The sequence below is a fragment of the Pavona decussata genome, unplaced genomic scaffold (genome assembly GCF_977016875.1).
Source record: "Pavona decussata unplaced genomic scaffold, jaPavDecu1.1 SCAFFOLD_67, whole genome shotgun sequence".
NCBI lineage: Eukaryota > Metazoa > Cnidaria > Anthozoa > Scleractinia > Agariciidae > Pavona > Pavona decussata.
Window position 1 is genome coordinate 2896932 of NW_028145486.1, and position 8069 is coordinate 2905000.

At 38.1% G+C, this 8069-nt stretch overlaps 2 protein-coding genes across 2 annotated transcripts in view; both read left to right on the forward strand.

Annotated features, from left to right (window-relative positions):
* Positions 1-3197, forward strand: part of LOC146478081 (uncharacterized) — a 29671-nt gene extending 26474 nt beyond the window's left edge. Inside the window, exons 5-6 of the mRNA XM_085112784.1 lie at positions 950-1099; positions 1508-3197. Coding sequence (XP_084968910.1) covers positions 950-1099; positions 1508-1986 — 629 coding nt within the window. The 3' untranslated portion in view covers positions 1987-3197. The remainder of the gene's footprint in view (positions 1-949; positions 1100-1507) is intronic.
* A 556-nt stretch (positions 3198-3753) lies between these two features.
* LOC146478083 (uncharacterized) overlaps positions 3754-8069 on the forward strand; it is a 5425-nt gene continuing 1109 nt past the window's right edge. Inside the window, exons 1-6 of the mRNA XM_085112801.1 lie at positions 3754-4199; positions 5997-6046; positions 6205-6303; positions 7157-7219; positions 7396-7518; positions 8015-8069. The exon at positions 8015-8069 is cut by the window's right edge and continues 1109 nt beyond it. Of these exons, the coding sequence (XP_084968927.1) occupies positions 3892-4199; positions 5997-6046; positions 6205-6303; positions 7157-7219; positions 7396-7518; positions 8015-8069 (698 nt within the window). The 5' untranslated portion in view covers positions 3754-3891. The remainder of the gene's footprint in view (positions 4200-5996; positions 6047-6204; positions 6304-7156; positions 7220-7395; positions 7519-8014) is intronic.

An 8069-nucleotide genomic window follows, 5' to 3' on the forward strand; every position in this document is an offset into this window, starting at 1 on the left:
CTGGTGAGCTGAACCAAGTGACAAAATTCTTATATCCAGCAATTCCGTCTACTAAACCTTGCCACTTAGGTTTCAACAGAAAGAAGTAGTTTAAATTGTTCAGTTTATTTTATGTGAGCCAACAAGTAGACATACATGTACACTATTCTCAATATCATTATATAGTTTTAGGTTGTTTATTATATGAATGTTAGCAGGTAAAAGAAAGAAAAAAAGTTCACAGCCGATATATTTATTGTAGATAAGATGTGATCATTAATTTCCCTTTCTATGGAATCATTGTTTACTGCATATGTATATATTTGACTGCCTGTTCATTCAATAAAGATGCATGTAACCGAAATTGTTTGCCAATATGATCCATTTAAATGTGTTATTTTAACTCTTTTACATGGGTTAAATGAACTATTTATTTGTGGTTAAATTAACAATTTATTGTAACCTACTTTTTTTAGTTAAATTAACTAACAATAACTAAAAAGAATGGGTTCTCTCAGATGCACCCCGGGTACTTTTTTAAATGGTTGAATTAACTAATTTTGGATGGTCGCTAACTAAATGAATTACGTTATTTCAACCAAGGATATTGGTTATTCTAACTTTATAAAAAATGGTTAAAACTAATATTTTTAGTGGTTAAAACAACATATATATTGAAGTAAAAACAGCTAAACAAATAGGTCAAAATGACCTAATTGATAGTTATTTTAACTTATTCTAAATTAGTTATTTCAAACCAAAAGAATCCAGTTAATTTAAACCTTTATAAATTGGTCAAACCAACTAAAAAAAAAGGGTTCTCTCAGATGCACTTGGCGACAATTTTAATTGGTTGTTTTAACTAGTCAACTTTTACAGTGTATAGATATCAGAATACAGGAAATAAATAAGAACAACAATACCAACAGTATCTACAAGAACCACAACATTTAATTAATGCTTAATTCAGGTAATCCCGGTCAAAATGGAAAGACAGGTGCTAGAGGACCTCCGGGACCCAAAGGACAAAAGGGACGAGAAGGACAGGGGCTGTCTGGAGTGAAGTACATCCGCTGGGGGCGCACAAACTGCAGTGGAGATGCTCAAGTTTTGTACTCTGGTAAGCAATTCAAGTCACGGAGAAGGAATCTTGAATTCTCTCGCCGTCATCCAAATTATTCTGGGAAAATGTGCGAAGGAGTTATGACCGTAAGGGCGGGCTCCTGTGCAAGGGGCTTACAAACAAATTTCAGAACATTCTTAACGATGTATTTAACGCTTGCATATTAGATCAATGAGATGTCTAGTCGGTGTTTGGAATCAATGCCATTACCAGAGAAAGATCTAAACATCATAGTGAAATGGATTGCGAAAGTTTTTCAGTCCGGTGTCTTTGAAACATTGAGTAGTGGTATTGTTTGAAGGGAGAACTACATAATAAGAACATTTAAGCTACAGAGATTACTTTAAAGTGCAGGGATAAATAGTTAATGTCTCTAACAGTATGTTCTACTGATGTTCTACCCAGGGTTCATAGCAGGAGCTTATCACAGTCACAAAGGAGGTGGAGGGGAATACATCTGCCTGCCAAACCAACCCAAATATGGAAAATACACAAACAATTTTGACAGGGGAGGACGGATCTATGGTGCCGAGTATGAAGAGAGTTTCTTCAATCCTTTCAATAGAAATGTCCTCAACCATGATGCACCTTGTGTTGTGTGCTATGTCAAGTCACGTGGCACCCAGTTGATGATCCCTGCAAGGAATGACTGTCCTCATGGATGGACCGAAGAGTATCATGGGTACTTGATGACTGAACATCACGGACATACAATATCACGTAATTATATTTGTGTTGATCAGGAGCCAGAATCAGTTCCAGGAAGTCACAGCAATCACAACGGTGCATTGCTGTACTTTGTGGAGCCAGACTGTAGTCATTTCTCAGGCTGCCCACCTTATTACAACGGTCGAGAGTTAACATGTGCAGTGTGTACTAAATGAAATAACATCGATTCTCGTTGTTGCAAAGGTTGACAGAATACCAATATTCTTCTGTTCTCTTGTTTTGTTTTATTAAGTGAAATAATTATTTTCAAAATAATTGATTAAGTTACGGGAGTAAAGACAGAAGCTCGTGTGATTCATGATCAGTATAATTAATAAAGTAAAAATGGTAAAAGCAAGTTGAGTTTTATTAGTTACACTTACTGTTTAGAAGGAATGGAAGCGTGTAAACTAAGGAAGCAGACCATAGACTGAAAGAAAAAAATGGAGTGAGTGGCCGTTTACCGGAAAAAAGACTGAAAATAAAAGTATATGATGTCAAATGCGTAACCAAAACATTGGCCACGGTGAAATTTGAGCAGATGCGGCATTACGAGAGGGTTTTTGAAATATTATTTCTGGACTGCCAGACCTGGGGACAAAATTTTTATTTCCAGAGTGGTCGCTTTAATACGGTGGGTGATCGCTAGGAGAGAGTTAGCTGTAAGCATTTCACTGAAACTAGTGAAATAAAGATCCGGAAACCTTTTCTGACAAAACATTTTCTAGTAACAGTTGGTGTGAATTTGTTAGAGTGCAGGCAACTTCTCCTTTCGCTCGGACTAATTTCGGTCCGGGGATGATTCTTTGCTTTGGCGTTCTCTTCCTTTGAACGTACACGCAGAAATCATCCGGCAACTGTGAAGCAAACGTATACCCGAACATGGATAAATCGGGCGCATTTATTGGTACTGAATTTATTTATTAGCCTTGATTTCAATCTATTTTTGAATCGTGGAGTGTTCACATGGAAAAGATTTCCAGCCAGCTAGTTACTGCCGACATCTCGGTCGCAAAAACTGAGATCTCGGTAATCGCGCTAGCTCGACTTCTATTTCAATACATCGAAACGCCCAACCAACCACCCAACTAACCAACCAATCCGGTTGAACGTAGCCGGCGGTTGTGTGCGTTTTTTTTTAGCGCAAACGCACAAAACTCCAAGGAAGTGCTTACTACACAAGTTAGATTGACCGGACTCTTATGAAGAGGCCCTCAGACTGAACATCGAATTGCTCTTGACTGCATGCATCAGATTGCAATTCAAGAAATCAGCTTCTTTTCTAACACCGGTAGCATCTTGCAGCTTCAAATGAAATAACCGCCCTCCCCCCTCCCCGCCATGTCGCCAGAATTAATGGGTTACTGACTTGGTCTAAATTTGAAAAAACTTCTCGGTGAGTTGTCTTTTATTCTAGGACTTGTACTTATGGTTTTTGAGCCACAACAAAAGCAGAACGATTGGCGATGTGATATTCGGCGAATGCGAACAAAACCTATTTTTTTGTCAACTTTCAAACGGATTAAAAAAATTTTACCCTCTTGTTTACTTCTTATCTAATATGTTAAGTTTTGGAATCTGTCCATAATCTAGTATTGCCGAGTCGCATATTGATTTAGTGAGTTTTTTCTTTATCTGAAATGTCAATCCTGGTCGATCCGCCGGGTTATCAAAACAGACAACAATGGACCAAATACTTAAATCTGGATATTCCCTTCCTTTCCTATATGTTTTACATTTGTCGGCGGGAAAAAGGTTTATTCCCTTTCCTTTCCCTTTCTAACTTATCAAAGCTCGGATTCAGAAATTGGAAGCAAATTTTGAGCCTGCACAAACCCAAAATTCAAGTAACCCTCTGTAACTATCAGTTATCTGGTGCCGATGGATTTTCTTATTTTTTTTTTTTAATTTTTAGTACTCTTAGCGTAAAAAGAATTAAAGAATAAAGAAATAGACATAAAATCCTTTTTTGGTCTTATGATAACAAGTGCTCAGACATGTTCTAGTGCATTCCTTTATGACCAAAAGAAATACATCACGCGATCGCCAATTTTTTGTGAGAGTCAATGTTTCATTAAGTCATGGACTCAGCAACGAAGGCAAAGGCTCCTTTGTGGGAGATTCTGCGCTGCTTGTTTTATGCAGCGGTAATTGTTTTCCTCTTGTCTTGCATGATTTTCCAGGCAATCTTGTTTATGGATCATTTAAAAATGAAACAGAGATTGGCTGAGATCGAACGAGCGTCACCAAAGAAGTTATTTACCACAAGTCAACCACAGGCAGCCAGAAGTGATAAGCTTGATGCTGACGATTTGCAAGTACGCTTGAGGAGAGCAGTTACCGTTAGCCTTCAAAGCCTCGAGAAACGACTGAAAGTTTTGGAAACCAGGTAATACTCGTTTTAAAATTAAATCTTTTTTCTCAATTAACTGAGTGTTTTACCGTTTATAGTGTACAGCATCAAAACCTTGGCATGTTATCATGGTCTATCATGAAATGGTAAATTCTTTTTGAGCAATTTTGTAATGTTGCACTTTGCCTGAATAAATCAGTTTCATTTGGACTTTAGTGCAGGATATATCAGTGGAAGGGGTGCCGATGAAGGATTTAGATGAGCATGTTCTGCACTTCGAGCGTATCTTCGCCGGGCTACATATACACTGCGCATCAACGCTACTAACATTACTTACTACCTCACTGAGAAATGAACATAGCGACCTATTGTAGTTTTTAATATCACGTTAGCCCAGTAATAGTAGTAGGGTGAGTATGCGAGTAAACTACACCACGAAGAATGTTTTGACTCACAACCGTGAAAAGTTGTCTCTGATTGACGTCACTGAACACTTCAAGATTTATGGTTAAGTAAACATGTTCTTGATAGGAGATCCTTGGTGAAGTATTCAAATGTTTTTTTTTTTTTTGGCTCGTCCATTGAAAAAAAAAATTAAAAAAACGAAAATTAAGAAATGAAACAAATCTAAGAAATTCTAGCCGTCATATGTCTGTGTCCTGAAGCCTTTAAGGGGTACATTTCTTCTTCTTCTTCCTCTGGAACCTCTAAGGCAGAGGACAGCCAAGCGGAGGATAGCAAAGAATACTTTTGCTCTTAGCCAAGACATGGTGCTGGCGTAGTCCTCTCCCTTCTTAATGGCGAGTAGTTCAGCGAGTCTGTTGTGGTATCTCTTACATTCCTTGGCCATTGCTCCACCTCCATCACTCTGCTTGTATATTGGCGCTTTTTTTTTTCATTCTCGTGTTGCCTGTAGATTTCCTTGGCACTTAGATCTCTGTAAGAATCTGCATTAGGGTGACAAACCCTGACATCGACGAATGCAGTCCTCTGTCTCTCCCAGAAGGACAGGCGCTAACATCTAAATGCAAATCAAGAGTTCTGTTGGAACATCATTACACACCATGCTCAACATCTCTGCTTCCAAGTCGCGAAGCTCATAATGGCGCTGTATTATAAACCCGCCCCGACGGCATAATAATAACGATGATGATGATGATCATAGTAATAATAATAATAATAATAATAATAATAATAATAATAATAATAATAATAATAATAATAATAATAATAATAATAATATGTTTTGTTTATTTTCTGCATTTGCATTTGTTTTTGTTTAATCGGTTTTTAAATTTGGTTCGACTGAGACGTTGGGTCTCGCTAGCAACAAAGCATAAGAACACAGCACAGGAGCTATATTTTACAGAGAAAATAAGCTAAGATGTGAGCTTGATGCAAGGAAAAGCACAAGTGTAAGGATAAAATAAATTGGAAGTGGTTCATGCTTAGTGCAAGCGGAAAGTTTAGAAAGCATTACAGAAGCGTAAGAGTTACTGGAAGCAATAACTGATCTCAGGAAACGAACTAGCTTCTGTTGAAGTAGATTGTCATTAGCAACTCTAGAATCTGGACAAAAACAAGCAGGTTTGAGCGTGTTTCCAACGCATAACCTTGAGATACGGATGCAGTCCTTTCGAAATGAGCTATGAAGCAAACTGGGAACGAACTGGCTATTTGTGAGTTTAAATAGCCAACAGTAGAGAGTTAATATACAAGATGAGCAAACATTTCAGTTACGTGTGGATGACTGTTAAGTCTAGCAGTATCCGAAAATAAAAAGAATGAAAATAAGTATATCTATATCGAGATTTCCTGTTACTTTTTTTCCAGGGCCCTGAAAGAGAATAGATCTTTTCCAAGAGACGGTTATTCCCAAAGAGGTTAGTTTGATTGTGATTTCATCATCATCATCATCATCATCATCATCATCTTCTTCTTCTTCTTCTTTTTCTTCTTCTTCTTCTTTTCCACCTCCTTCTTCTTTCGTTCGATTAAAAGCACAATATTAAAAAATGGTCACACTTTGTTTCGTTTTCAGGTCGGGACGGAAGAGATGGGAGGGATGGACCCGCAGGACCCGCGGGTCCTCCGGGACCACCGGGGACACCAGGACAACCAGGAATAGCGGGAACACCGGGTAGACAAAAAACAATAACTCACAAACAAAAAAATCACTGGCAATGAGAAAAATTTAACTAACAGAGTGGTCTTCATTGACGGTTGATTTTAAATTAGGATTCCTTTCTTCTGCAATCTTGCTGCAGCTTTCTTACGCTAATGTTGCCCTAAAAATAACACGAAAGGTTTTGCGATACGAGGTTGTCTTCACTTTTTTCTACCTTCGAATTGTAATCATGAACTTGATAAAGATGTCAGCAGCGCCTATTGTAAACATGTTTATAAACGATGTTTTACTTTTACTGAGGTGTATCAACAAATTTTTAGTTCAAAGAAAGTTATTCTATTGATTGAGTGTATAATATAGTGTAAATATCGATTGTCCAGTTCAAGATGGCTCACATTAAGACGCCATAGAATGGCTGGTAAATTAAATTCCTTTACTGAATATTACTGTGGCAAAACCCATTATAGAGCTCAAACCAAAAAAGATAAATAACGCTTGATAGATTCTTGCCTTTCCGAAGCACCCTAACTAAAAGCTTCAAACTCCAGTTACGGTTAATTTTTTCAAAAGTGTAACCCTCGATCGGGTTCTTTTTCTCGTGGCCACCTAAGAGTTTTAAACACGTCTTTTCTGGTTCTGATTCTTTCCTCTTTTCCCATCTTTTTCTTTACAATTTGGGTTAGTTTCTAAAGAAACTGTGGCGCTGCATTGGCGGAGAAGTGGTAACGAATTTTTGGTCTTGTCCTTCACTCTGACGAAGGGTTAACGCTTAAAACGTCAGCACTAGAATCTCTTTACGGTGGCAAAATTACCTTGTCAGCTCTGCTGATAAAACCATACATTTGTCTCTTTACTATGCTCACAGGTCGTGACGGACGCGAAGGTAGAAGAGGTCTTGCCGGACCACAAGGTCTTCCTGGACCAAAAGGTATTGCCATAAGCAGTCTTCAGCATAGGCTAAGGTCTAACATTGTGTTTCATGTAGTTTGTTTTTCTTTGACCATTACGAATTTGCTCCTTTGAACATTTTGACTAAAGGTATGAGGAATGTTAATTCCTTAAAATGGCATTAAAATACTTCTTTTGTTTTTGATGGGACACAAGGTAATCAAGGACCTCCTGGGCCCAAAGGACAAAAGGGACAAGAAGGACAGGGGCTATCTGGAGTGAAGTACATCCGTTGGGGTCGCACAAACTGCAGCGGAGATGCTCAGGTTTTGTACTCTGGTAAGCAATTAAAGTCACGGAGAAGAAACCCTGTATTCTTTTGCCGTCATCCAAATTCCCCTGGGTGGGAAAATGTGCGAAGGAGTTATGACGTAAGGGCGGGATCCTGCGCACGGAGCTTGAATACCAAAAGTATATTACAAAAATTTCACTACATTCTTAACGACGTATTTAACGCTTGCACATTAGATGTCTAGTCGGTGTTTGGAATCAATGCGATGACCAGAGAGAGCTAAAATTATAGCGAAATGACTAACTGTTGCAAATTTCAGTGTTGAATAGGGGGACGCGTCCGCTTTTTTACAACTACAATGTAGCCTTGGACGCTAACTTTTTTAGCTTCCTTTCAGTCCGGTGTTTTTGAAGTTTTAAATAGTGGTATTGATCGAAGGGAGAACTACATAATAAGAATATTTAAGCTACAAAGATTACTTTTAAGTGCAGGGATAAATAGTTTAATGTCTCTAATAGTACTTTCTACTGATGTTCTACCTAGGGTTCATAGCAGGAGCTTATTACGGTCACAAAGGAGGCGGAGGGGAATACATTTG